Below are 27,991 nucleotides of genomic sequence, written 5' to 3' on the forward strand. Positions count from 1 at the left end.
AACAAGAATGAACAACCAAAGCTTCTTCATATTTTACTACAGAGGTATTTCCAATGTATTATTAGTTGATATGCAATTTGTAAACTGCTACATCATACCCTACACGTACAAAATGATTTTACAAAAATGCCCTAAAACCTAGTAGATAAAATGTGTTCTCTGCTGAGCTGGGACTGGAAGGGGTGCCTGGGCAGGGGACACCAGACGCAGGGCCACAGCCACCGCCGCCCTCTGCCTGGTGGGGTCCTTCTGCCACCTCTTCAGCCCCAAGTTCACAGCATCTTGATTCTTCACCTTTCTCTCCTTTTCTTCAGCCTTCCTCTCATGTGGGACCCGCCTCTTCACAGACAACCACGCAGGATAAATGAGTAACAGAAACTTATCTTCAACCCTTTCCCCCTGGGACAAGAAGAATTCTGATTCTCTGGGACATTCAACATCTTATTTCCCATGGCCTTTTTCATTCCAGAAAATATGTATCACTTCAAACAGAAATAAATCTTCTCCAATCAGAGTTCTCAAGTAGCCTTCATGGTATCTTTTGAGCGGTCCTTTCATACTTAGTCCCAAGTTATCTCCAGTACCATAGTTAACCTTCATGATCAAAACAACTAAGAAAGCTGTCTTCTACAATTGTTTTACATTCCACATCACCAGGAACTCTGCTAAGAAAATACCAAAGAGGGAAAATCAGCTCAAAGATCGGCCACAACAAGTTCTTAATGTGTGCTATTAGGGGAAGTCTCTAGATTACTGCAATCAAATAATCAGTCCCTCCAAATGTCACCAGAAGAGCCAGGTCATGGATCAGACCAGAAATCCACTGTGATGTTGACATATAAAGGATTGTAATTCACAGAGAGTAATTTATAACCACAGCTGCTCAACCCATCTGTTCTCCAGACACGTGACACCTGATGTAAGAGATTCATCCTAAAGACAAAAAGAACAAACATGAATGATAAGAATTGAACATCTATTTCCATTGCTTTCTGCCTTGCCATAAAGTTTGGCAAAGGTATCTCTCTAAATTATTGCACCTGCTGGGCTCCCTACTGTAAAAGAAGTTAATTTTTCTCATTGAAGGTTACAGACACCAGCAACAGCCATGTGTTCCCGTGGGAGACCCCATGGAAGACCCTGAGAACCAATGATGAGAACAATCCTGCAAGCGGTGAGCCCCTGGTCTACAGGACAGAAGAGCGTACAATGATACATGTCATCCACTGCTGACAGGCCCTTGGACAAGCTTCAGGGAATCTATGAATCCTCAGTCATAGCCCCCAAAAGAACTGGTTTATCTGACAGGATTCCTCGGCGAAAGAGTTAATTTCTGGGGCAGAAACACAAGATGAACCTAAAACAGTTCATCACACCAGAGCAAAGGGAAAGAAGCTCTCAAAACAACTAGAGCTATGTCAAAGGATTCAGGAACAGCTAGGAAAAGATAATGCTTGCCAAAGACAATCCGAACATCAGAAAGAATATTAACTACATTCAGAAGGATGTAGGTAGCATACACTCATCATTTTGAAATGATAAACCAATGGAATTTTTTCCCTTTATTCCACGATGTGAAAATTCCATCAGACAAATGACCTGGCTTGTTCAAATAACTTACAATGGGGAAAAAAAGGAAGGGGGAACCTACAAATTAAAAGTAATTTCACAGAGATCATTCAAACGTAATGTGCCAACCTTGTCTAGAATTCTGACCTGAATAAACCAACTGTTTAAAAAAAATTTTAAGCATTTATGAGATAATCAGGGAAATCTGAACATTAATTGGACATCTGATAACAGTAAAGAAGTACTGCTAATTTTATTTTAGGTATGATAATGGTGGCTTCCTAGGTGGCACAGTGGTAAAGAATCTGCCTACCAAAGCAGGAGACATGGGTTCAATCCCTGGATCGAGAAGATCTCCTGGAGTAGGAAATGGCAACCCAGTCCAGTGTTCTTGCCAGGAAAATCCCAAGGACACAGGAGCCTGCTGGGCTGTAGTCCATGGGGTCGCAAAGCTGCTGGGGCTGCTAAGTCACTGCAGTCATGTCCAACTCTGGGACCCCATAGACGGCAGCCCACCAGGCTCCTCCGTCCATGGGATTCTCCAGGCAAGAGCACTGGAGTGGGGTGCCATTTCCTTCTCCAGGGGTCACAAAGAGTCAGACACCACTGAGCATGCACGCACATGATAATGGTACTGCCGTTCTTTTTTAAATACTTCTTTTATTTTAAGGATACATACTGAAGTATTTACACATGAAATGCTGTAATATCTGATTTGCTTCTAAAGAATCCAGTGGGTGAGGAAAAGAAAGTGAGAGAAAAAAGAGAGGCTATGAATTGATAACTGTTGAAACTGGGTATGGGATACGTCTATATGAGAATTCAACAGACTCTTCCCTTTGCTTTTGGGTCTGTTTGAAAAAGTACCTTAAGAAAAAGCTCTGAACACAATAAACTGGTTTATCTGATCAAATCTGGCATAGGACTATGGACTGAAGAGACTAAACAAGTAGCCTGTCAGGCACATGACTCCAGGACTTACCGTCCTATATTCACCTCATTGCCTTGGTCTCTCTTGTGGAAGATCATAGTATATTTACCCACTTCAGGCAGTGGCCGGGTTATTTTCATTCTATGAAGTTCAACCCTGGAAAAATAACAGAGGTGTTTAAAGAAAAATTCTATTCCACTTATCTGCTACTAGGTACTTAAGAAAAAAATCACTCGCAAAAATGTATATACATGTGCCCATAGAAAGTTATGACCAACCTAGATAGCATATTAAAAAGGAGAGACATTACTTTGCCAACAAAGGTCTGTCTAGTCAAGGCTATGGTTTTTCCAGTGGTCATGTATGGATGTGAGAATTGGACTGTGAAGAAAGCTGAGTGCTGAAGAATTGATGCTTTTGAACTGTGGTGTTGGAGAAGACTCTTGAGAGTCCCTTGGACTGCAAGGAGATCCAACCAGTCCATCCTAAAGCAGATCAGTCCTGGGTGTTCATTGGAAGGACTGATGCTGAAGCTGAAACTCCAATACTTTGGCCCCCTCATGCGAAGAGTTGACTCACTGGAAAAGACTCTGATGCTGGGAGGGATTGGGGGCAGGAGGAGAAGGGGACGACAGAGGATGAGATGGCTGGATGGCATCACCGCCTTGATGGACACAAGTTTGGGTAAACTCCAGGAGTTGGTGATGGACAAGGAGGCCTAGTGTGCTGCTATTCATGGGGTCACAAAGAGTCGCACATGACCGAGCGACTGAAGTGAACTGATATATATATCTTGATTCTTTTGGTATTTGAAAAAAAGAATTTTCTTATGTTGAACCTCAAGCAATAAATCCATAAAAGAATCACACTTAACATTTACTAATGAGGTGCAAAGATGTATCAATACACAGTTTGTTGGTTTCCAAAAACAGCTGAGAAAATACATCTTTAAAAGGCCAAGTCTCTCAGGATCCCTAATTGACTTAGTGTTTTCTTCTTTAGGGAAAGCACAACTGCTAAAGGTCACAAACCTAGATTCAAATCTAGACTTTATTATTTACAACCTTGGGGAAGTCAGTTCATTATTCCAGGCCTGGGTTTCCTCAACTGTAAAATAGCAATGGGACACACAGTTGATCTGACAGGCTCAAATAAGACAGTCCATGGGGAAGATCCTTTGCAAAATGTAATGTACTCTACAAGCATAAAGAGGGTGGTGCCTGTTGCACAGGTGAGTAAATAAGTAGTAAAGAAATTTCCACAAAATCTTTATGCTCAGTTCAGTTGGTTTATTCATAGCATTAGTCAAGAACCACTCTGGAGGCTATGATGTTGAAAGCAAACTTGGGGGCTCCCTTTTACATTGAAGCCAAAGAGCAACAGGAAAAAGAGTGAAGATCCATCACCAACGTAAAATTCTACTAACCATCCCATCTGGGAAGTAAAGAGGAGCTGGGGAATGTGATGGATACGGTGACTGAGCCCTTGCTATTCCTGCCCTGCAATCTAGCAGGCATCTTCTGTTCACTTCATAGGGCGCGGCCACACAGGCTGATGACGGGCTGGGCCGTGAGGTACGCCGCCCATCATGACAGACATTCGTAGGCAGCCTCTGGTCAGAGAGATCCGTTCCCTCCTGCCAAAACCACTGCAGAGACTCTCAGCCTAGACCTGGGAACAAGACCAACCTGGAGCCATGGCTTCCTCATGCTGAAGCAATGGAAAAGCAAAGGAAAATTGCTGGAAGCCACACATCCATTAATTCAGAACCCCAGCTGAGAGGTTTTCTTTCTAAGAGGCAACAATAGGAGGATGGGGCGGCGGGGCGGGGCGGGGCCGGGGGGCGGGGGGGTGCGGGGAGGGGGACGGGGCGGTCTCCTAACAGAAAGACCTTGTTAATACAAGTCTGAATATACTGGCCCCAGGCTCTTGAAAAAAATTACTTAATTCTGGGAGTTAGGGATGCCCATAACTATCTGGCCACGAAACCCAAGTTCAGGAAAAGGGGCTGAGAGAGGAGACCAGGCATATCCCTTGTGAATCCTCCAGAGTGGGAAAGAGTTCAAGAGAATCTGAGGTCATGCCAGCAGCTGCTCCCACAGAGCATGGGAGAGGGCATCCTGGTTTGCTCCAGGGTGCGGGACTGGCACTCCCTGCTGTGCACAACACTGGGAACAGCCAGTGTCACCTGGGGTCTGAGAGAAGGCAGAGGCTTGGAACAGACCTCTGGCCACTTTCCTCGGATTGTAGCTTTACAGACACTCTAGTCTGGGGCTTCCCGTTCACTGGTGAGACCCTATCTCAGTAGCTAGGACCTGTTGCCAAGTCCAGAGACACCTCCATCAACACTCCTGGACTGCAGACATCCATGAGCCAGAACTGGACCACCCTCTATCATCTCTGAACTGCAAAGAGCAATTTGGGCCACCTTGTTCACCCCCCTCCCCACCCTCTGCCACCCTTCTAGGACAAGTTCAAGCCTCATGACCTTCTGGCCTGGCATCCACAGGAACCACACACAACTACGGCTAGCAGACCCCGTGAAGGGGACCTGTCTCTGTTGTTCACCTGAGTCTGAGGTCATCGTCTTCGCCTCCCCATCCCCAGTAGTTGTTAGAGAATCCATTCACCTTGAAAAATTGCTCTCGACTTAGGGCAGTAACACCCCCAAAATATCCACTGTAACGTAACCTGAAAGAGAGGAGAGAGAAGGTAAGAAGGTTACACAAAGGCCTTTTGTTCTCTACAGCTGCTCCAGACTTCACAGGGCGGGCGTATTCCTGCAACACTCTGAAGACTGTGCTCTCTAACCCGTCCACTCCTGCTCCAGAGCCACCTCCCCACACTCCCGGCCCTCCAACCTCTGTCCAGACAGGCTCGCTAAGCAAGGTGCCACCCACCTTTGGCTGTTCATGGTTGTGTGCAGAGGTCTACACAAGGTACCTGTACATGTACATGATAACATCAGACCTGGATGACAGACTTCATCTCACGTGTAAATCCAGTAAATAGCTGTGTGCCAAATAGTTGTGGGTTAAGAAGAAATCTAAGGCTGGGTCCAGGTTAGGCATTAAATTTTGCAAAGGACGGGGAAGCCTGGCGTGCTACAGTCCATGGGGTTGCAAAAAGTCAGACATGACCGACAACAACAACATGAGTGAACAACAACAAAACGGTTTTTCACTTTTACTTTTTTTAGGGAGTGGGGTGGAGGGCAAGAGACAGGACCTGAGCACACTTTGTATGCAAACCTCCACTTTTAAGCAAATCTCCATCTCAGAGCCTGTCTCCTGGAGAACCCGACACACCTTAATAACCCCGAGGGCTCCAGCGTGGGCAACTAGGTAGATGATAATGCCTGTCACAAAAACAGGGTATACACACCAATATTTAGGTTTTGAGAAGGAGACAAATTATGGTTTGGATATGCTGAATTTGAGGTTCTTGTGGGGCTTCTGCCAGTGGGAAAAAGGATATAGGGTCCAGGTTCAATACAGAAGAGTAGTTACAGAGGTAGCTTCAGAAATAAGCTGTCAAGAGGTGGTACCTGAGGGCGCGAGAGTAGCAAAAGCTGCCTGAAGACACTGCAGTAAGCGAAGAGAGAAGAAGAGGGTGGAGCTATGGGGAAACCAACAAGGAGAAGGGAAGGACAGAGGCACTGGCCAGAGAGCACGTCCCACTCACTCAGGACCAACGCAAATCTGAGAAACAGAGACATCCTTAGAACACGGCAACCACTTAGAAACGCAAAGGAAGGCAGCTTAACCACTTGGATGTCACCGAATAAGAGAATGTGAATATAGGGAGGATTTCCTACTTTAATTAATGTCAAAGTATTCCAGGACCAGTGAAATATTTCTGCTTTTCCAGATAAGAAGGCAGACCAAAAGGAAAGATCAGTCACTACGTAGACCAGCAGTCCCCAATCTTTTTGGCACCAGGGACCAGTTTCATGGAAGACAATTTTTCCATGGACAGTGCAGGGGGTGAGGGGAGGATGGTATGGGGATGATTCAAGTGCGTTACATTTACTGTGCACTTAATTACTAATTATTATTACATCAGCTCCACCTCAGATCATTAGAGATTAGATCCCAGTGGTTAGGGACCCCTGATGTTGACACTTGCCACCTAACAGATGAAGTCCCAAAAGTTAATTTGTAGTTCAGCTGTTTGTTTCTATGCTCTGCGTACAGATGGGGTGCACCCTGCTTAACCCACAATGGAAACAGATTTACTTGTATACCCCCAACCTAAAACAAACAAAAAGAACTAAGTACTCAGAAGACAGGTGTTATTGACCAAGACATTCACTACAGTGATTTGTTGCCTTGTGACTGGACACTGTTTGGCTGGGAAGGGATTCCTAAACTACAAAAGACCAGCAGCTTCATCAGGACCCTCAGTAGAATCACTGCTCAGGCATAACCTGCAGAGCACCAACAAGGGGTCACCAGGAGGGAACAGCACTGATGACCTGGAGTCATCTGTTAAGTAACTATTACCCACTGGGTGCAAAGCAGCTGGCTCAACACTGGAATAAGTGGGCCCAGCCTCACGCACGGTTGACAGTCCAGCAAGAGAGGTGACTGTTCTCGGGGTTCTGAGGAAGGAGACGACAACATCAGGGCAAGTGGGCCTGGAAGGATTCAGAGAGGTAGAAAAATGGGGGGAACTCCTGGTAGTCAGGGGCTTCCCTGGTGGCTCAGATGGTAAAGAATCTGCCTGCAATGCGGGAGACCAGGTTCAATCCCTGGGTCGGGAAAATCCGCTGAAGAAGGGAATGGCTACCCACTCCCATATTCCTGCCTGAAGAATTCCATGGACAGAAGGGCCCGGTGGGCTACAGGTCACAGGATCACAAAGAGTCAGACACGACTGAGTGACTGACACCTAGCGACCCAAGCTCCATTAGGAAAAGCAGAGAGGGAGAAAAGTACAAGCTGTCTGAGGAACCTAGAGGCCTGTTCAGCTGCAGGAGGAGACCAGCCAGAAACAGAAGTTCAAGAATTATCAGTTTCTCAGTTGCCTCTTAGGTGCCAAATATCTACATGTTTATTGTTCATTGCTCCTGGTTTTTCTTCTTACCTAGAAAAGCATAAAATATTTGATTGGCCCAGAGACAGCTTTACTTATTTTTAAAGGCTCAAGGGTGGGGAAGACGCAGTCATAAAATAACAGTAGCGTCCTTGGAGAAAGCAGGAAGGTATCAAAGGAATTCCTGGCAACAAAATGTCCCATGGCCTAGAAGAGATCTTTACACTGACACAATCACAGGGAGAAACAAGATTTACTTCTATCTTCACAGACACTGAGATAGTTGAAACAGGTTACTTAAACTTCTTCCCTCTGCATGTGTCTAAAGTGAAAACATTTCTCGCGCTTCTCTTTTTACTCAACGGGCAGTTGTGACAATACTGTCCTGATTTAAGCTCTGTGGTACAGGGACACACAGTTACCAGCAGGGGGCAGACACTTAGCTGCCTGCAACTGAAGGCACCTGTCAGCAACTAGAGAGATTCTGCCCAAAGGAGGAAAGGCAAGAAGTAAGAGGGATGCAGACAACTCCTGTATTACCTATGCAAGCCTCCCTGGACCACAGGAGACGAGGCCGTGTACATGACACATACAGCAAAACTGGAAAATATAAATGACAAACCAGGACCGGAGGAAAACTTAAATCAGAAAATTAGCGTAGGAAACACATTAGAACTCTGATCTGCAAAGAAGACTCTTTCAGCTTCTACAAGAAGGTCATAGATTTGGCTCCCAGCTTCTTGCATCCAGATCAAAAGAGGAAACACACTCAACCACATGATTTACATTAGGAAAACTGTCAGTTATTCAAGGAAGACAAAGACTGCCAGATATCTAGTTATAAAAGAAACATTTGGCCAATTACCATAGCGAGTTAAAACAGCAAGATTCATAAGGGGCTGTTTTTAGACTGCATGGCATCTGATAAAACCCATGATCATCATACCGAAGTTATACTCCAGATCGGTTCCAAGCAGGAAAGCCCAAGAGCTCATTTCCTTATAGTCCAGCTTAAAGCAGAAATAAACTCTAGAATCCTAACAAAAGGGCTGTCCTTGAAACAATCCAGTGTATCCATACTCCAAAAACAAACAAAAAACAATCCTGTGTGACTATAATTTCTCATCACAGTGTTTAGAAAGACTGGGCAACGGGAAGTTACCATCCATGCCAAGGGTCTGAAGTACAGTATTTATTCTGTATTTATACAGTATTTATTCTGTAAGACAGTGACATCTTACTACCAGTAAGTGAGCAGATAATTGCCATGCTTCTGAAAATACCAAGGTACCCGGACATGATATACTGCTTTCTTCAGCACAGAGGTGGCTCAGAGACCAGACACCAAAACCTCCAGAAAATGATCAAGTTTCCCAAAAGAAAAAATCCCGGGATTCTCTTCCAGACCTTCCAGTGTCCTCTTGCCCCACTGTCTCTGGAGCCTGGAGGCCAGAGTGGGCCTCTGCCCTCATCTTCTCCCCTCCTGCCTGGCTCCATCCCACACACCAAAGGCCAGCTGAATTCTCCTGTCATTCTCCGGTTCTAACCACGTGTCAGCAGCACTCTGATACCTTCCACAGGAACTCCAAACGCCTTACCAGACTGAATAAGGCCTGCCTAACCTGGCCCCTGCCTACTCTCATCTCTAGCCTCTCCTCCTTCCACCATCCCAGACATTCATTCTCCAGCACTAATGAGCCACCCGCCTTTCCTCCAAACCTGTGCCACATTCTCTCTTGCTTCCATGTCCTGGAGCTCTGCTGGGAAGCTCCCATTGATTCCACAAGATAAAGGTGCCACGATTCCTGAACCCTTCCCTGCTGCTGCTGCTGCTGCTGCTAAGTCGCTTCAGTCGTGTCCGACTCTGTGCGACCCCATAGACAGCGGCCCACCAGGCTCCCCCGTCCCTGGGATTCTCCAGGCAAGAACACTGGAGTGGGTTGCCATTTCCTTCTCCAATGCATGAAAGTGAAAAGAGAAAGTGAAGTTGCTCAGTCGTGTCCGACCCTTAGCGACCTCATGGACTAGGTGTTTCTTAACGACAGTGCGTTCTCACCCACTGTAGTTTATTCTAGGTGTTTGTTTATATCCCACCCTTTACACAGGGACTGGATTTACAGTCTATCAGTTCAGTTCAGTCACCCAGTCGTGTCCCACACTTTGAGACTCCATGGACTGCAGCACGCCAGGCTTCCCTATCCATCACCAACTCCCAGAGCTTACTCAAGCTCATGTCCATCGAGTCAGTGATGCCATCCAACCATCTCGTCCTCTGTCTGTACAGTCTTACCTGAGGCAAAAATTCCCTGCAGTCAGTATTACTCCTGGAAAACTCTTAAAACAGTCCAAAGTGAGAAGCCTACATACTAAGAACAACGTGGAAACAAAGACCAAGGGAGGTGTCAGCAGAGCGTGCTCACTTCCTGGAGTAGACCCTGGTGGGACTTCCCTTACTATTTACAGCTCTCTCTTCCTCTGCCTCACCACTCCCACACTCTCCCCCTCACTAACAAGCGCTCCTAGTTGAATCTGCACAAGAGAAGTGCAAAGTTGACAGCTCCACTCTAGACGCCCGTCTCCCCACACACACGGGGAAGCACTGTGAGGGCAGGCGCTCTCCCTTCTTCAGACTGGTCTCCTGGCCCCAGCATGGTAAGCACCCCATATAGGAGCACAGTTGACAGGAAGGGCTTGGGGAAGGCTGACAGGTAAGTGTGCACACACATGAGTGAACATGCAGCTTCACTTTTGGAAAAGCTTCCTGCTCACTATTTCCTCTCAGTTGTTTTCAAGAGAAACTTATTAATAAACTAGGACTGAAAAGCACCTATGCCTCTCCTGAGGGAAGGGGTGGGGTGAGGAATGGAAGCAGAAACGATGGTGCCTAGCTCTTCCCACAGTGGTTTTAAGAGAAAGGGACTTGTCCTGGGTGTCCCAGCTGCCGGGCAGACCACTCGATGGACACACCCTTCCCAGGCTCCCTCTGGACTCTATAAGATGCCACAGTCTGGAAAGAGACATCACAGTCTCACAAAAGAGGCCTAAAAGCTGACCTGGAGGCTCCCTCTCTTTGCCTCCTAGAGACAGAAGTCAGGGACAGATGGATAAGTTACTGTAGCCCTACTCAGTGTGGGAGCGCTTAGCAAAGTTTCACCAGGTGGGCCCTGCAGGCAAGTCTGGCCACCATGCGCAATGTTCAGATTATTTTCCCTCTCCTGTTCCCTCCCCCTTTATCTTTGTGATCTTCTGCCAAGGCATTTGTAGGACTTTTTCCTAATAAGAAAAAAAAAAATCTAATTTCTCTAATTCCTGTTTTAAACTTTGAAGGAGCTGTCATGGACCATTCTTCCTATTTCTCATTTTCTGCAGACACTCCCAGACACTATGTCTCCACAGCCTTGATGACAACAGGCCAGGCATCCTGACCCCAGTCAGCCGTGAGCAGAGCCACCTTACCTGTACCCCGTGCTGTTCCTGCCAACCACCAGATGCCTGGGCTGATCCTCACACCTGTAAAGGTTCAAATCATTCTCAGGCACCAGGTCCACATCATGGAATATGAAGCAGTCCCAAATTTCATCCTTGAGAGCTTCTAGATAGCCCACATTCAGGAGTTTGGCGCGATTAAACTTCTTACTTCCAGCCTGTAGATATGGAAATCACAACTTGAAAGGCTCCTAAGACAAGATTTCACACTGTGTCCCTCTTCATTTCACTTGCAGGAGTGGGTATTGTTCTCTAACGCACAAGAATATACACATGACATGAAAATCTGACACAGTAGATTGAATTAACAATAACAGACCCTTTGTGTTTTTCTTTATGCTTCATACATACTTATATTCCATAACTTAAAGCACCTTAAAATGAAAGACTGTTGTAGGAAAAAAGATTAGTTGAGATCAGTTGTACAATAATATGAATATACTTAACACTACTGAACTGTACAATAAAAATGGTTAAGATGGTATATTTTATGTGTGTTTTATAACAATTTTTTTAAACATAGTTTTTTAAAGTTTTTACTAATAAAGAAACTCAAAAAGCCTTTAAACATACCTTTATTTATTCCATGTAAAACTAAAAAACCTTTCTTATATACTAGTCATGACAAGTAGTATCACAGCTTCACTGTTCAACTCTCAGCTAATCCCAATCATACCCCATGTAACAGATCTACACTAAGCTCCCCCAAAATATAGCTGGCCAGAAAGGATCAAAAAATCTTAACCTAGGGACTTCTCTGCTGATCTGATGGTTAAAACTCTGAGCTTCCACTGCAGGGGGGCTGGGTTCAATCCCTGGTTAGGGAATTAAGATCCCACATGCTGCACGGTGAGGTCCACAAAAATAAAGGAAAAGAACTCTTGATCTATAAATAGAGAGGTTTACTGCTAATATTCCTAAGCTACTTAAAAGCCTCATGGAATCATTGTGAAAGAATCCTGTTAACAGTTAATGGCAGATGCTAATCCTTGCAGTGGCCTGACAGAGGGGATTCATTACCAAGTAAGAAAAGAACATAAACCAACCAGTAACATAATCAAAGCTATAGTATTTAAAAAATTTTTACACTAGGTATTTTTTCATGGCTATTTGAATCAAATTCCTTAAGAACAGATTCCAGTTCAGTAAACAGTTTATCATAACAAAAGTACAGGAAATTCTCAAAACTCACCACAGTACTTCCCTGAAAAGAATAACATAGAGCAGACATTTTTCGACTCATAAAAATATTATATGCTGGGGACTGCTGTCTTGAGTAAGAACTCTGAATGACTAACAGTGTTAAAAACAAAAATAATGACAAACCAGTGTAACAGTTAATTTTTTTCAAATCCTCACAAAATGGGCATAAATGTAATATATATATATATATATATATATATATACGCACATCAATTTCTAAAAGCCCCTGTTTATTACAATGTATATACTGTAGAATAACATCTTCTGATCTATCAAAGGTTTTCCTAAGACAAATGTTACCAGTTATAACTGATAGTAGGCATGTAGTTAATTATTTTCCTTGTATTCAATGGAGGAAGAAATGGCAACCCACTCCAGTATTCTTACTTGGAAAATTCCAGGGACAGAGGAGCCTGGTGGGCTACAGTCCGTGGGGTCACAAAGAGTCAGACACAACTGAGCACCTGCCTTCATAGCATTTGTAAGGATTTGAGGGGGAATTATTTGGATGGCCCAGGAAAATTTTGAAAAGATAGCCATAAAAAAGATATTTAAGTTGATGTCTTATTTTTCTTTCAATATATGTTAAAACCAAATAGAGGCATCATAAATCACCTGCTTCATTTAGAGCAAAACTCTTCAAAAGCAGCCTACACTTATACTTACTGTGTTCCTACTAACTCATGCTTCTGGAAGTCACAAAACTGAATCAAAAAAGTGAAAACGAAACATAATGCTTTATGTAATAGATAGTGGCCAAGTTAAAGGCAGAAAGGTAGAGAGAGTTATAGAATTCCATGGTGATTAGCGCACAGCAGTCGACTCCTCTGTCTAGATCCCCATCAAAGAGCCAAGCTCAATAATAAAGTACAGTTCCAACATCTCACCGTGTAATGCAGAGCAAATGCAGAAGGCAATGTAAGGTCAAGACCAGGGGAATATCTCAGGGCAGTCATTGGCTAACATGCAAGAGCTCACAAAAGAAAACAGGCTTCCTCCAGAGGTTCACAAAAGAGCCAGTAAAATTTCCCAGCACTTATCCCATTATTCCAAAATCTGGGACAAGAAACTCCTTTACTCCTTTCAAGGACAAATGAGTTAAGAGACCTCACCTTTGATGATGGTTAGACACTCTTTTACCCAAGACAGACAAAGAGCCACAAAGAGAGGGGAGTCGAGGGCAGAGGCCTCGTCCACCCCCGCAGACTCACCTGGTGGATGACGTAGATGCCGTAGTCCAGCTGCTGCCTCTGCAGGAAGGGGTGAAGGTGCTCCAGCAGGTACAGCAGGTGCTTCTCCCTGTGCCGGTGAGGGATGAGGATGGCAACCCGCTGCAAAGCCCTGCACTCCTCAGGGCGATACCGGCCTCTGTGCACCTTGGGGTTCTTTGCCTGGACCTCCTCCAGAGTGAGATCTGGCTTGAACATGAGCTTGGTCTGGCCTTCTACAATAAACACAGGACACAGGAACTAACAGGGGCAAGCTTATCACGTGTTGATGGGCTTGCAGCAGCTAGTACATGCCACACATTTTGAACACTGCCTGGCAGACCATGAGCACTATTGTAAAGCCTCCTTTGGTCACGAAATAAAACCACAGAACCACAGAATCTATGACTCAGGTTATTGGCTGAAAAAAAAAGCAAATGACATACAAAAGTAGTCCCCTGTGGCAGAGTAACCAGTTCTGGTTCTATGATTCATCCACACTAGGAAATATACTCTGTCCTGATGACCCTGGTAAAGAGCAGAGATCAGGGGCAGACTAAATAACTTCAAATTTGCTCTAATCTCTTTTCCTTCTCAAAATTCCAAAGGGGGAAAATAAAAATAACAGGAAGCCTCACCCATGGAATGAATGAATACATGAATGAATAAAGAAATCCAACTTTTTGGTTGTCATTAAAAAACGATTCCAAAGGAGGGTGAAGTCTCCTAAAACTCAAGGGGATTCCAGGACTCCCCTGGTGGTCTGGTGGCTAAGAGTCCACTCACCAATGCAGGGGTTCGATAACTAGATTAGGAAGATTCCACAGAGGCGACTAAGCCCGGAGGCTACAACTACGGAAGCCCGTGCCTACAGCCCATGTTCTGCAACCAGAGAAGCCATCACAATGAGAAGCCCTCATACTGCAACTGGAGAGTAGGTCCCCGCTTGCTGCAACTAGAGGAAGCCTGCATGCAGCAAGAAAGACATAGAACAGCCAAAAATGATTTTTTAAAACCTGAAAGCATTCCATGGAATCAAGCTCATGGACAAGACCCTTTTCCCTAAAGTCCTTCCCTAAGCTCTTGAGTGCTATCCTAACTCCCTGAAGGTAAAACAGTGAAAGGAAACAGAAACTAGCCTCCCTCCCTAACTCAACAATAACAGGTATGGGCAACACCTTAAGAACCCTCCCATCATTTCACAAGGCAGATATCCCCAATGGGGCATTTGCTCAGCAAGCCTGGACACAGCCTGCCTGGATGAAACCCAAGACCGTTCAGGGTAACCAATCTCACACAAAGCTTTAAAGATACAGCTGAAGCCACTGACCCTCCCCTCAGCTCTGAATGAACAGGAAATACCAACTGGTAAGGGAGGAGGCAGAGCTCTGGTTAGGGAACAGAGCCACACATTTCAACACTCCTCGTATCCTGGTCAGGCTATAAAATCTCAAGATGCTTGCAAGTGCACTATCCTCTTCTGAGCAAAGCAGTCGCCCGCTTTTCCTGTGTGTCTCACTGTGCCTCGCTCCGTGTGACCATCCTCTACGCGGGCCGTGGCTGCTTAAACCAGGCTCTAGTGTCTGTGACATGGCCAAACGACAATAGCAGCAAGAGCAGGTGACTGCTTCCAGCCACCTAGAGAAAATAACTGACCTGCAAGACCCTTTCCAGAAGGGTTTGCACATGAGACAGGGTCAGCAGGCAGTAACGTCCTAAAAACTAACAGTAAGAAAAGCAGTTATAAGGAAAAGCAAGCTGCCAGAGCTGCTGGGAGACGACGGGATGGATGGCCGCTGCGATGTTTTCCTACGTGGCCTGTTCATAAGTCCCATCATCTGGGCTAACTGGACCCTGTCTCAGTTCCTGGCCCCTGAGAGAACACCAAGCAACAGGTTCAAAGAAAACCAGCCCCCTGCTCTCTCTCATAGCCACAGCTTTCAATGCGCCTAATCTTGAGTACCTGGTTCCACTGGCTCTAGCACTCTCCCTTAGCGCCCCCGTGATATGCTCTCAAGTTCTGCCCCCCCCCCCGGGTCACTCACGGTCTATCCTGAGTCACGGCTACTGCCTCACCCTCTGGGTCCATACACAGGATTGTGCCACTGCCCATCTGTTTCCATGAATGTGTTTGTTGCTTAAGTATGTTGAGAGGATTTTGAACAAGGGGCATGATGCAGTCAGATCTGTGTTTCAACAACTCATTTTCCCATCTCAACATGTGAGCAGAATGATTTCCCTCAAACAATCAGGGAAAATGTTTTGGCTTTTCCATGACTGAGTAAAGGGAAGCAGCATGCCAGTATGAGCACAGTATGAGTCTGCAAGTCACTCAAGAAAAGGGTCTACTGGTTTTGCATAACTAAGTGCAAGAAGCGTCTGAAGAGTCCGGAGACTGGCCCCCGGAGTGCTAAGTGGGTGAATGCAGAGAGCCACCTCTGGAAAACCAGCGGGGAGCTCAGAACGTCACAGAGCTAGAAAGGATCAGCCTGCCTTCATCCTGACTGCACAGGCTCCTGGGAAAGAAAGTCAAACATGAGGCAATACACTGACCACGCAACAACAGAAACAACAGCAAGCACACAGGGAGCCTGAGATTAACTCTGCGGCAGCCCCAGAAAACTTTCTGGGACAGAAGTGATCTAAACCACACATCTGATGGCCAAACACGAATCTGCCAGACCCACACGGGTTGAGGAAAGGCCTTCTGGGAAGACACTCCAACGATTATCTGGAGAACTACGAGGCCTTCAATGTTCTAGAGAGGTCTGATAGAACCTTTGTGGGTTAGACAGAACGTTGCTGTGGAGTTTTTCCTAATTAATGTGCTTCCTAAGACCAACTTACTGTTCATTTAAAGTGAAAGGCAAGGCATTAGAGGAGAATCAACAGATACAACATATTTAAGAAATAAACTGAGACAACGCTGAAAAAGTACTATCCTGTCCCTTGACGCCACACTTAGGGCCAAGGGGATGCTAACAGATGTGCCATGAATGGAAGCTTGGATGTGCTGGCATTTCTCCACCCGTGTTCTGTGGATGCCAGGAGAATATGTCCAGGTTAGCCTGCTGATCCGGGAGGATAAGAAACACACGGAGCCTAGGGCAACTGACCCCCAGCTCATCACACGCGCCTACTGACATGCCTGCTGAGACTTCTGTGGCTGGATGATCAAACTGGGGATGTTCATATAATAAATAAAATATGTCCACAATATGAATACAGCTCGCAAACATAACGCTGAGCCACAGAAGCCAGACGTAAAAGAGTACATAGAGTATGTACTCTGTGGAGTACATACTGTGTTTCCAATCACCTACAGTTTCGAAACCAGGAAAAACCTAAAGGCTGGTGTTATAAACTTGGAGTAAGGGTAGTGACAGAAAGAAGTATGGGAGCTTCTGGGGTTCTGGGAAGACTCCATCTTAATTTTTGCCCTGGTTCCACAGGTATGTTCCTTTTGTGAATCTTGAATGTACACTTCTGCTTTTTGTACTTTTCTGTACATTTGTTGTATTTAAATAAAAAGTGTATGTACTACTTGTAAAAAAGGAAAAGCAAATACTTACTGAGGTGTGGAGACACAGAAGGGCAATTGTCAAGTCTTGCTTTTTCCACAAATGCTTCATCTGTCACAGTTCCTTTCTTCCCTAAAACGACACCCTTGCTCAAACTAGCAACGAGATCCTTTGCTTTAGGAATCTCTTGAATAGCACCCACAAAGTAGTTACTGGTGGCCCACCCAACCACTGTCAGGCATAAGGTAAAAAGCAACAGCAATCGGAATTTGTAGGAAAGGTGGAAAGTCACGTTGAAGTTCATGTCTTTGATTATGTGAGCAATAGATATCTCTCGGCCTCCAATGCAGGCAGGAAGCTTCAAGTTCAGCTATTCCAGCCTGCAAACTTGATGACAACTGTGCGATGCCTGCTTTTGTTTGGGCGTTCTGCTCCAACAGTCCCTGAAATGCAATCACAAAGACATGCTGTTTCAGATGGAAATCCTAACCTGAGATAATACTCAACAGCACACACTGAAAACCTGTCCCCAACCAATCCTGACTATAACAGTAATGGGAGTTCTCCAGTGAGAGCTTAAAGATCAGAAAAACAGAGATTTTGGAGATAGAAGGTTCCAGCTGTCAATCACTCCAGACGTCACACAGGTGGAGAAGGTAAAGGAGAGCCGATCATTGCCTCCTCAGTTCTGAGCTGGCACAGCCCCAAGTTCAAAGGTTTTTCAGTTATAAATGTTAAAGCCACAATAAGGCACAGAGCACACCCCAACAGGTGGGGAAGAGGGCAGAGGACACAAAAGGGTGCTAACACAGGACGCAAGAATCTGTAAGAATAACAGACTACAGCACAGTGTTTCATATCTGGGCTTTGGGTTTAGACAGAAAGTATGAAACCTCACACCCATCACTTCACTGGGCCTTGGTCTCCTTACCTGTAAAATGGGGATAAAAACTGTACCTTCCTAGAGAGGTTATTGAGGGACTGGATGACCTAACACATTAATACAAAGAGTGTTAGCCCACCTCCTGACGCACAGTGCATGCATACATGCGCGGTCGCTTCAGCCACATCCAACTCTTTGCAACCCCAGGCTCCTCCATTCATTGGATTCTCCAGGCAAGAACACTGGAGTGGGTAGGCATGCCCTCCTCCAGGGGGTCTTCCCGACTCAGGGCTCATACCCGCATCTCTCACATCTCCTGCACTGGCCGGCGGGCTCTGCACCGCTAGTGCCGCCTGAAGCACCCACCAAATGGTGACTGTCACTGCTGTGTTATATTATTTACGTAACGACTCTAGACCAGGGATGGCCTACAGGCTGACCACTGGGCTGCCAGAATCCCCACTGTGCTGCGCTGCATTTCCGTCAGGAATGAAACTGCCATCCTCATTTCATACTTCAGTTGCATGTACTAGGATAGCATGAGAGATGGCTATGCTCTTAGCAGCTAACAAAAATGCAGTTTCTGAGGCCACATAGTTGAGGGCCCTCCCTGGACCATGGTAACTACACTAAGGTGATGAAAGCTACATGGCAAGGCCCCACATCTTCTCTGCATCACCAAAACCACGTCTCTTCTCAAATTCTAAATGTGTCATCGTAAGAGTGTGGAAAATGCTAAAGCCAGGATGCCGATAATCTCCACTAGCAAACATACCCTCAATTAAATGGAGAGAATAGAGACCAAACTATATTCGCTGCCAAAATAACACAAAAACATGTATGATTAAATCCTAATAAAAAGAAAAATAGAAAACAAAGTCTATCTGTGCATATGATTACCACTAAAATGACAGAAATAAGAAAACTCTAGGAAGAAATAGAGCCAAAAGCTAGCAATGATTCTATTAGAAATATGGGATTAGCCAAGGGTGTTTTTTCCTTTTTTCCTTCATTTTTGGAAAAGTATAACACACTTCTGTCTTTTTGTAATGAAAACAAATTTGATTCTTTAAATGAGATGTGGGAATGTGGTAATTTACTGTGAAAAATAAATCAACCCTAGCGACTCTCAAGACAGCTTCATACTTACTAAAGGGTAGTATCCCAAAATTTTAGCCTAGATGAGTTTGAGGGAAACCTAGGAAGCATTCTTCTCTAGACACAATGTTATAAATGGAGGTTAGGTTCCTGGATCAAACCACAAAAGAGAAGATCTGACCCAGGAAGCAATTAAACAGTATGGCCTGTGCTTAGGGTCTTGTGAAGGCATCACAGGTAAATGCTGAAGGCAGTAATAACTCATTAGAAGATGAATCGTTAAAAAGAGGAGTGATTCACTTGTGCATTTATTCTGTGCCGTGTACTAGGAGTTCAATCACTTTTATTAACTTACTTATTTCTCAGCTTTGTGAGTTTAGAATTACTAGTCTCTTCATTCTATAGAGGAGAAAACAAAAGTTTAGAGATTATGGAACTTGCCAGAAACCACACAACTCTTAATAGTAAGTGGCGGAGCTGGGGGGTGAACCCAGTGTTCAGCTCCAAAGCCTAGACTTCAGCCACATCCTCCACGTGGATGTTGCTATCTCTTTCCTGCTCTTCGCACCTGGGTGTGCGCAGCACAAACCCTTGAAATATGCAGCTTTCTACCTCTCTGCTCCTGTCCCTGTCTTTGGGACTGTCTTTGATATGGTTTCCTGGAGGTCTGTTTCCTTCGCTCCAGGTAACAGTAAGTCTGCAGGTTCCTGGAGCCAGACTGTGTCACAGACTTAACTGCAGGAGGCTTGAATGCTAGGACTGGCAATCGTTTTTGATAAAATCTCAGTCTTGGAAAACTTAGGGAACATTGGTTTTCTAAGAGCTGCTATGCTTATAGAGGAACAGTGTTTGAGCAGAGATCTGCCTAGACTGCTTATCAGCTAAGTGATCGAAGGCAAATACTCCTACCGCATTTCCATTTCCTCAGCTGCAAAACAATAATGAAAAATCAACTTATCTTACAACACTGCTGTAAGAACTGAATGAGATGATACATCCTAGCACATTCTCACAGACAAATAGTTATTGCCTCTGATTACCAATGTGATTCACACTCAAATTTTATCAGAATGCTAACCAAGAAAATGTTATCTCTGGAATTACATATTGAAATCCATATTGAATCATTTCATTTTCTATTTCTCTGTTATTTCTTATTTTCTTTCAATGAGTATATTCTACTTTTATAATTTTTTTAAAAAATGAGTTTTTTAAAGAAAGCTCTTTTTAGGGCAAGTCATTCCTGGTTGGTGTTTGGGGAAATGCCATCAGATTGGAGTTACCTGTAAAAATATTTAAATAAAGGAGAGTCCCTGAACTCTCCCTAAAATGAGTTTTCTCTTTTAATTAAGGCTATCTTAAAGTGACAGGAGGATCACAGTTATAGAGAACAAATTCAGGTAATGTGAAAGAAGTTATTTTGGGGCAAGTCTCACCACCTTTTTCCTTCTTAGGTCTGCCCTAGAGTTAGCTCAAAATGACGATGTTCTCACAATTTTGCTCTTTCTCCTCTCAATTTAACCAGTCTTTTCTGAGCACCTGCTATTTTCAGGCACAGTGCTAGGCACCAAAGGAATTAAGATATAGTTCTTGTACTCAGAGTTTATTTCTAACTCTTCCTTAGATTTTAATGTCTGCAATTCATTTTCAAATATGCCACCCCAACCCTGAAAATGGGGAAACAGATTAAATAAGACTGGCAAAATATTGAAAAGTATTGAGTAAAGTGACAGGTACCTGAGAGTTTCATTTTCTTTTTCACCCTACTTTTTTGAAGGCTTGGAATTTTCCATTAAAAAAAAAAAATCTAGCACAGAAGACAAGCTATAACAAAGGGCAAATCAGCATAAATGCTAAGTATCATTATCATTCTTAGAGAATCTCTACATGCACACATTTTTATAGCACCATGGGAGACCAGGGGAAGACACCAAGTGTCACTCCATAAATACTCACTAAGCGCTTAGGCACCCAGGGAGAGGGGCGTGGTTTTCATTCAGCAGCCAAGAACACTAAAATCAGCATTCCAGTGTCTCTAAAGGTAATCCTGCACACACAGGATGTCTAGAGTGCGCAAAATGTGGCACCAGGCACATGGTCCTACCCCTCTGAGCTTCTCTGGGACAGCACCAATGGAAAGGCCAATATTTCGTTACTCCTTTTACTCCTGCGGAGTTCCTCAGAGCAGACTATTTGCACACATATTGTCCTACTTTCCTCGGAATTAAAGCTCCTTTACCATATTTAGCATATTGAAAAGCAGAGACATTACTTTGCCAACAAAGGTCCATCTAGTCAAGGCTATGGTTTTTCCAGTGGTCATGTATGGATGGGAGAGTTGGACTGTGAAGAAAACTGAGTGCTGAAGAATTGATGCTTTGGAACTGTGGTGTTGGAGAAGACTCTTGAGAGTCCCTTGGACTGCAAGGAGATCCAACCAGTCCATTCTAATGGAGATCAGCCCTGGGTGTTCTTTGGAAGGAATGATGCTAAAGCTGAAACTCCAGTACTTTGGCCACCTCATGCGAAGAGTTGACTCATTGGAAAAGTCTCTGATGCTGGGAGAGATTGAGGGCAAGAGGAGAAGGGGATGACAGAGGATGAAATGGCTGGATGGCATCACTGATTTGATGGACGTGAGTTTGAGTGAACTCCAGGAGATGGTGATGGACAGGGAGGCCTGGCGTGCTGCGATTCATGGGGTCGCAAAGATTCGGACGCGACTGAGCGACTGGACTGAACTGAACCTGGGTTTTCAGTGATCATTGCCCAGACCCTAAACAAGCAATGGTTCTGTGAAAATTAATGAAGAGAAACCTAACTGAAGTGGAATTGGGAGGCCAAAAGGGGAGATACAGATCACATCAATACAGACTTCTTGCAACTCTGGCAGGAAGTGTTGCAACTTTCCTACCACTAGCAGGAGGAGGAAGCTTTTCTCCTAGTCTGGCAACACCTCAGCCAATGAGAGACTGTCACAACTGTCACAACTGAGCCAATGAAAAGCCACCATACTTCAAACTCCCAGTTTCGTCCAATGGACTTCATTTTTTTTCCCCAATAACAGCCCCTCCCAATTTCCCCTTCTCCTCTATAAAAGAGTTTCCTTTTCTTTGCTTTACCAGACTTGCATGTGGTTTGACACAGTTGCATGTTCCAAACTGCAATTCTTTACTGCTCCTGAATAAACCCATTTTGCTTGTAAAGTAACTGGCTGTTTTATTGGCAAGGGAAGGATAGAAATGATAACAGCCATTTACATGTACAGGTCATTTAAACTCAGACTGAGCTCCTAATGGCCAAAACTGGAAGCATCTGAGCAAGAAAATAACAATATCATTGTATTTTAACCCACAGAATAAAATGAATATCCATTAGTCCATACTGATATAAATGATCAAATAAATAAATGGGAAAAGGCAGCTCTTTCTTACAATAAACAATTAATGAAGCAGGAAATGGGGGGGGGATCACCATTAGGCAAACATCACTGTAAATAATTGTGGCAGACAAGATCCTCCAATTGGTGCTAAAATTAGTAGGTAAAAATTTGAGGATAAACAGAGTTTATGTAGTCTCAAAGTATCTCCGCTCAAATAATATAGTCAAAGCTGTGGTTTTTCCAGTAGTCATTGACGGATGTGAGAGTTGGACCATAAACAAGGCTGAACACCGAAGAACTGATGCTTTCGAACTGATGCTAGAGAATATTCTTGAAAGTACCTTGGGCTGCAAGGAGATCAAACCAATCAATCCTAAAGGAAATCAACCCTGAATATTCATTGGCAGGACTGATGCTAAAGCTCCAATACTTTGGCCACCTGATGGGAAGAGCCAACTCATTGGAAAAGACCCTGATGCTGAGAAAGACTGGGGGCAGGAGAAGGGGATGACAGAAGATGAGATGGTTGGGTGGTATCACCGACTCAATGGGCATGAGTTCAAGCAAGCTCCAGGGGATAGTGAAGGACAGGGAAGCCTGGCATGCTGCAGTCCATGGGGTCGCAAAGAGTCAGACAAGACTGAGTGACTAAAAAACAAGCAACAAAGGGAAAAAGTAACTTTACAGTGAAGAAATGTAGCAGACATCACCTTAACTAGTGATCAAAGTTAACATCATCAGTGATAAGCCCTATCAACCTCATGAATCAGTGATGAATTGCACTCTACCAAATAACTAATCAGCACTTTTCTACAAAATACCTTCATTCTACAAAACAACTGGTACTCTTCAAAAGGGTCAAGATAATGAAGAATAAGGCAAAACGGAGGAATTACTTAGACTGAAGGAGATAAGGGGAAATAACTAAATGCAAGACAGGACCCTTGACAGCATATGGAAACAGAAAAAAATTCATTGGCAGGAAAACTGATGAAATTCAAATAAAGTCTATAGTTAATAGTATTGATAACTGAACAATGGTTATGTAAAGGGCCAATACAGGGGAAGTTGAGTGAATTCTCTGTACAGTATTTGCAACTTTTCTCTAAGTCTAAAATTAATTACAACTAAAGCTAAAAAGTCAAAGGCTGTGTATAATTCAAGTCAACATACAGCAGTAAGGTTAACTTAATTCTCAAGGAGAATCACTATTTCTTTGTATTCCTAGTGCCTCACACTGACCTGACACATAATAGGTGCTAAATTTGGTAAATAATGAATGACTTTCTAGGATATACTAGTTGAAATACATAAGGACACACAATTTATCCCCAACTACTGCTAAAATAAATGTGACATAGTATAAAAGGAGAAAAAATAAAGATTAACAAAGAAGGGGGAAAGTTAACTGGGCATGAAATTCTATTTAGGGAAGATTTTTAAAACTGAAAAAGGCTCACCCCCCTCCTAGCTCCCTTTGGTTTACTAACACCAATGCTTTTCTAAGGGTAGAGGCCCTATCTCTAATAAAGGACACTTTCTTTTAGTCATGCCCACCACCTTTTGCTCCTCTACCACTGACTTTTCAAAAGCAGTAGTCTCTTTTCTGACTCTAGGAGGAGATGCTGTTTAGCCTGCCACTTCCTCCCTGATCCCACGGAGCACACCAGAGCGGTGTCCCTGCCTCCTGGGCAAGAGGAGCCTGATGGTCAGGCATCACCTATTCTACAAGGGTTGGCATGAAACAGTCAGCAAACAGGAAATAAATTCAACCGGGAAAGGACTGAAATTGTTTCATTTAGTCTATGTTACGCAGCATGAAAGAAAAGAATTTCCAATGGGGGATTTTAATGGAGGCTCACTGTGTACTTGTGTGTCAGTCTCAGTTATCCCAGAGAATGCCACAGTGGGGTCAGCTGAAGTTCCCTTTCTGCCATTATTAGAAGCACATCAATGAAAGGCTGAAGAAGGTCTGAGGTAATGGAAAAAACAAGGGTTTTGAAGCCATGAAAGCTAATTCAAATCTGGTTACCAGATGCATGAATGGTGCTGGGCAAGTGACCTAAAGCTGAGTCTGTTTTGCCATTTATTTTAAAAACATTTTTCAAAGTGTGATTTCAAGAGTGCCTGTATCAAATGCAGAGGGAAATATGTTAAGATTGCAGATTCCTGGGCCCTGCTCCAGAGCTAATAGATTAGAACACCTGGGCCTAGGACTCAGGAAAATGAATTTTTAACAAGCTCCCCAGGTGATTCTTATATGCATTAAAGTTTGAGAACCGATGAAATATGAGATTGGACCTGTAATGCAGTAGATCTTCAGAAACATTCCATTTTCCTTCTGGTGAGGCAAAGCAGTAAGAAGATATGTGAAAAGATGTTTAAAATGCATTTGAATAGCTTTCGACTCTATCGTTTAGAAAATTATTCTAAGAAATAATCAGACAGGTAAACCATGATACTCAAACCAACATTACATAAAACCACCAAAAATTCAAAAGAATCAAAATGCTAACAATAGGGACAACAGACACACAGAGATTGCTTGGTAATGACAACTCTTTGCGACCCCACAGACTGTCGCCCATTAGGCTCCTCTGTCCATGGGATTCTCCAGGCAAGAATACTAGAAAGTGAAAGTGAAGTCGCTCAGTTATGTCCGACTCTGCAACCCCATGGACTATAGCCTATCAGGCTCCTCCGTCCATGGGATTTTCCAAGCAAGAATACTAAAGTGGGCTGCCATTTCCTTTTCCAGGGAATCTTATCAACCCAGGGATAAAACCTGGGTCTCCAGCACTGCAGGCTAATTCTTTACCATCTGAGCCACCAGGGAAGCTGATTGAATTAATTACAATACCTACATATGATGGCACACATGCTTTCCTTAAAATGGCACTTAAAAATTTAACTACACAGGAAAATACTCATGATAGCTAAGAGAAAAAAAAAAACAGAACATAAAAATGTATGTAGAATACCGTCCACATTATGCTATGCATGTATGGTGTACATGCCTTTTATATATAAAACGCCAGAAAGAATCACTGGTGACTGTCTCTTAATAATAGATTAGAGAAATATTATTTCTTCACAATCTACTTTTTAAAAAATAGGGTTATAATCAGAAACGAAGTTTTTTTTTCTGATGACTATATAATTTTCCTTTAAAATATATTAAAATTTAGAGACAACATATAGACAGGGATTATAATTTACCTAAGTTTAGTAGCAATTTTGGAGAAGGCAATGGCACCCCACTCCAGTACTCTTGCCTGGAAAATCCCACGGACGGAGGAGCCTGGTAGGCTGCAGTTCATGGGGTCGCTAAGAGTCGGACACGACTGAGCAACTTCACTTTCACTTTTCACTTTCATGCATTGGAGGAAATGGCAACCCACTCTAGTGTTCTTGCCTGGAGAATCCCAGGAACAGGGGAGCCTGGTGGGCTGCCATCTATGGGGTCGCACAGAGTCGGACACGACTGAAGCAACTTAGCAGCAGCAGCAGCAATTTATTAACATAACTGGTAAGGAAATCTGTTCCAAAGAGGCCTCAATGAACCCAAATCTTAAAAAACTTCAGAAGGGGTCAATAACTTCCCATGCCAGAGAACTCTGTGGTCTCTTTCTGAAATTCCTATTCCTAGGCTCCAGCCCCAAGAGATCTTTATTGCCAAGGCCCAAGGTGGGACCAGGTGATCAATATTTTGGGTTTGAGAAACCATTGTTCATCGATGGCTTTTTTTAAAAAAAAGAGAGAAGAAAACCACCACTGACTTGCTTTGAATGTTTCCACTTTGAATTAAAGATCTTCAAAGAAACAGTTCTCAAGTCTTGCATGCATTTCTGGAAAAAACACACATTATTAACAGCTCAGTTTAAACTAGATACCAAAAGCTTATTTTATCAAGTGGCACCTAAAATATACTAAGAGTTAGTTTTATTGCCCCCTGCAACATTGTGTAGTCAAACAGTTCAGTACTGTTCTTTAACAGATGTTTTGAGTCAGATTAAAAATGCACACTGAAGGGAAGCAAGATATGCCACACCAAAATAGGCCACTTTGACATACTGATTATTTTGAATTAAAGTTAGTTAACAGCCAGTGTAAGGACATTTTACCCTTTTTTCTTCCCCTAAAAGCAGAAATATATCCCACGTGAAAGGTGCCTTTTCTATACCAGGAGGGCACCAGGATCAGGTATTCTTATCAGAGATAAGAATGCAAGGTGGAGAGCTCAGTACAACAAACCTTAATACTTTTTCATTAATTTACTACCCCAAACCCAAACTTCCTTGTCTTATCAATTCCTCACATATGTGGTGTTTCTTTGTCTAAAGGATATAAAGCCTGCCTGCTTTGGTTACTTCTTTGAGCCTCATATTTTTAAAGGATCCCACTGGCATGAAATTAAATTTGGTTTTATCCTATTAATTTGTTATATGTTAATCCAATTTAATTATCAGTCTAGCCAAAGAACCTAGAAGGGAGCAAGAAGAAACATTTTTCTCCCCTAGAAAACAAACAGGCACGTGAAAATTTTGCACTTTCATAGGGTTTAAAGTCCAACCCGGCTCTAGAAGATAAAATTCCAAAAGGAAAACTATGGTCCTATTAAGCATTATCTCCTTCCCCAGAGTGATATTCCAGCCCTCCAGCCCCCCTGTTCAGCCCGGGTGCCTAGGACAGCCCTCTGCCCCTCTTTTTAAGCCCACTTTCTCAGCCTGGACCCTGAATCTTAGTCATCTCTATCCTAGATTCCTTGACTTTCTCGCATCCTCAATGTTATTTTTCTTTTTTAACAGAAATTTAGAAATTAAACAAACAACACTCCCAACCTTCAAAGGACTGTGTTCTTCCTGCTCCCTTTCATCACTCAACGGCTGCGCCCACGGCCGCCTCCACTTCTTCATCGTTCACCCACTCTTGAACACCATGCAACCCGGCACACGCCCACGCTATTGATAACTGCTCTCCCGAGGCCACCAACCCAAAGGCCTTTCCTCAGTCGCATCCTCATGGGCTTTGGATCAACAGACAGTGGATGGACACAGAGCCAGCCTAAGCGTAGAGAGCTGATACACTTTACCATCCTGCCGATCCTCACCATTCGCCGGCCCCTCCCTGCAGGCCACAGGCTGGGATCAGCGGGTGGGTTTCCCCGCAGAAACCCTGGGGAAAGAGCGCTCCAAGGAGACAGGGACAACTGCACGCTGATGCTCCCCGCACGGACAGAGGTGCTGGTGGCGACCCCGGAACCGTGACGCGGGGCCTCGGGGGATGACCCCTGGATTCCTACATGGCAGCGCCTCGCCTGGCCATCCCTCCGGCAGCAGAGGGAGCGCCGCAGTGGTGCCCTCACTTGAGCTGGTGCCTCCCGCCGGGCTCGGCCTCCGCAGGCCCCCTGCCCGGCCCCGCCGCCCGGGAGGAGGCAGGACGGCCCTCCGAGGCCCGGCCCGCGCGCGCCCAGCCGCAACCCGGGGACCGACCCGCCCGGCCGCCCAGCAGTGCCCACACGGCGTCCCGGGCACCGGCGGAGCGAAGGCCCCAGGAACTCACCCCAGACGCGGCGGCGACGAGGACCGCCCGGAGAAACGGGAGACGCGGAGCAGCTGCCGTGGGGACCGCCCAGCAGCTGCCGTGGGGACCGCCCCCGCCGCCGGGAGGAGG

General features: G+C 44.4%; 1 protein-coding gene across 3 annotated transcripts; it reads right to left on the reverse strand.

The window, feature by feature from the left end:
* B4GALT4 (beta-1,4-galactosyltransferase 4) lies at positions 9 to 27,991 on the reverse strand. 3 transcript variants are annotated; one of them, XM_018041382.1, is made up of 8 exons: positions 27,881 to 27,980; positions 26,098 to 26,166; positions 17,007 to 17,398; positions 13,438 to 13,670; positions 10,994 to 11,181; positions 5,069 to 5,191; positions 2,552 to 2,656; positions 9 to 933 (listed from the first exon to the last, which is right to left on the reverse strand). In XM_018041382.1, the coding sequence occupies exons 3-8, from the start codon at positions 17,257 to 17,259 to the stop codon at positions 801 to 803; spliced, it is 1,035 nt and encodes a 344-aa protein (XP_017896871.1). In that variant the 5' UTR covers positions 17,260 to 17,398; positions 26,098 to 26,166; positions 27,881 to 27,980; the 3' UTR covers positions 9 to 800. The 3 variants fall into 3 exon arrangements, with proteins under 3 accessions (XP_017896871.1, XP_017896931.1, XP_017896802.1); XM_018041442.1 differs by lacking the exon at positions 26,098 to 26,166 and adding an exon at positions 19,292 to 19,335 and having other exon boundaries at positions 27,881 to 27,972; XM_018041313.1 differs by lacking the exon at positions 26,098 to 26,166 and having other exon boundaries at positions 27,881 to 27,991.

This window comes from Capra hircus, chromosome 1 (genome assembly GCF_001704415.2).
Source record: "Capra hircus breed San Clemente chromosome 1, ASM170441v1, whole genome shotgun sequence".
Taxonomy (NCBI): Eukaryota; Metazoa; Chordata; class Mammalia; order Artiodactyla; family Bovidae; genus Capra; species Capra hircus.

Bases quoted from the DNA above. Each gene is read 5' to 3' on its own strand.
- B4GALT4 (XM_018041313.1), bottom strand. From the start codon at position 17,259: ATGAACTTCAACGTGACTTTCCACCTTTCCTACAAATTCCGATTGCTG. The intron at 5,192-10,993 runs GTAAGGTGGCTC...CCTCTCTTTCAG, and splicing joins AGGAACAGCACGGGGTACAG to GTTACGTTACAGTGGATATT. The intron at 934-2,551 runs GTAAGTCCTGGA...TTTTGTCTTTAG, and splicing joins AATGAGGTGAATATAGGACG to GATGAATCTCTTACATCAGG.